Source organism: Myotis davidii, unplaced genomic scaffold, assembly GCF_000327345.1.
Source record: "Myotis davidii unplaced genomic scaffold, ASM32734v1 scaffold1394, whole genome shotgun sequence".
Lineage (NCBI taxonomy): Eukaryota > Metazoa > Chordata > Mammalia > Chiroptera > Vespertilionidae > Myotis > Myotis davidii.
Window position 1 is genome coordinate 93845 of NW_006285608.1, and position 1230 is coordinate 95074.

The window sequence follows — 1230 nt, forward strand, 5'->3', positions numbered from 1 at the left end:
ACCAGCTAGGGCTCTAAGATTATTCTTGATAGGTGACCTTCATTTCTAACTATACTAGAACTATGTTAAAAAGTACAGCTGGGGTTACCATGTACAGGGCTTAATACAAAAAAACAAACCCAAAACCTGCTTATTTTGAAACAAACAAAGGCCAATTACCGAATGAGTGAAAGCCTGTTCCACGCCCCTCGGGTTTTTAGCAGGCATATAATCATCCTACTGGCATCATTTCTGGGTGCATCCTGTCCCTAGGCAGTGAAGGGACTATGAATCTCAAACTCACCTGGTTCAGAGGTTCAAACAGCCTCTTATCCATCAACTCAATTTATACAGGAGAATGGGCCTGGACACTTGTGCTGGCTTCCAGTTAAAACAATTGTCTGGGTCAAAGACAGGAAGGTCCAAGGTGCAGCGTGGGCAATAAATGTTGGCTGAGTCTGGAAACTGCAGATTGGCCTTTCTCGGGCTGATGTACAGGCGGTTGCTCTGATCGGTCCACCTGGCTGCTTGGTGGCTGCAAACTGGAGGCAATGTGGTCCTGGCCGAGGGCCATGGCCCTTCCGTGGCCTTTGGGAAGTGTTTCATCGGGACATTTTTACATTCTGGCTGGCTGCCGTCTTGTCCCTCCGGGGAGGGCTCTCCACGCGGTGCAGAGACGTCTCCACGCGCAAGGACGAGGCCCTGACGTGACGGGAGGACGTTTCTGTGCGCTGCGAGGAGGTTTCCACGTGCTGGGAGGACACCTCGAGGATGCGAGGAAGCCGCTTCCCAGAGGGGACCTGGGAGGTCTCCACCTGCCGGGAAGACGTGTGCACCCGCCGGGAGGAGGTTTCCACGCGGTGGGACGAGGTCTCCAAGCGGACTGTCGATGTCTCCTTGTAGCGGGTGGTTTCCACCAGGGGCGAAGCGGTCTTTCCCCGAAGGGGTGAGGCCATTCTACGGGTGGAAAGGGGGTGGGAGGCCACGAGACCTCGGGAGGCCCCACAGCCTAACACTCCCCGAGAGTCTCGCCCCTGGGTTACATCACAAGGGAAGGGATGATGTCACAATGGCGTGTCACGTCACCGCAGGCACAAGGGTGGACGAGAGTGCCCAACACCATGGCATGCAGGCACCGGGTTCTGTCGGGCTTTTCTCTCCCTTGCAAATACCGGGCCCTGCCCCGCGGCGCTCCGTGGGCCCGCCACCGCGCCCTCGCCTTTAGGGGGTCCGCGCACGCGTGTCAGAGGC

The 1230-nt window shown here is 56.8% G+C and overlaps 1 protein-coding gene across 1 annotated transcript; it reads right to left on the bottom strand.

The window, feature by feature from the left end:
* Positions 1–563: 563 nt before the first annotated feature.
* On the bottom strand, positions 564–1220 carry LOC102754767 (chromosome unknown open reading frame, human C17orf100). The gene has a single exon (XM_015559183.1). It carries the CDS (start codon positions 933–935, stop codon positions 582–584), a length of 354 nt encoding a protein of 117 aa, XP_015414669.1. The 5' UTR covers positions 936–1220; the 3' UTR covers positions 564–581.
* Between the last annotated feature and the right edge of the window lie 10 nt (positions 1221–1230).

Coding starts and splice junctions, on each gene's coding strand:
- LOC102754767 (XM_015559183.1), bottom strand. CDS start 935: ATGGCCTCACCCCTTCGGGGAAAGACCGCTTCGCCCCTGGTGGAAACC.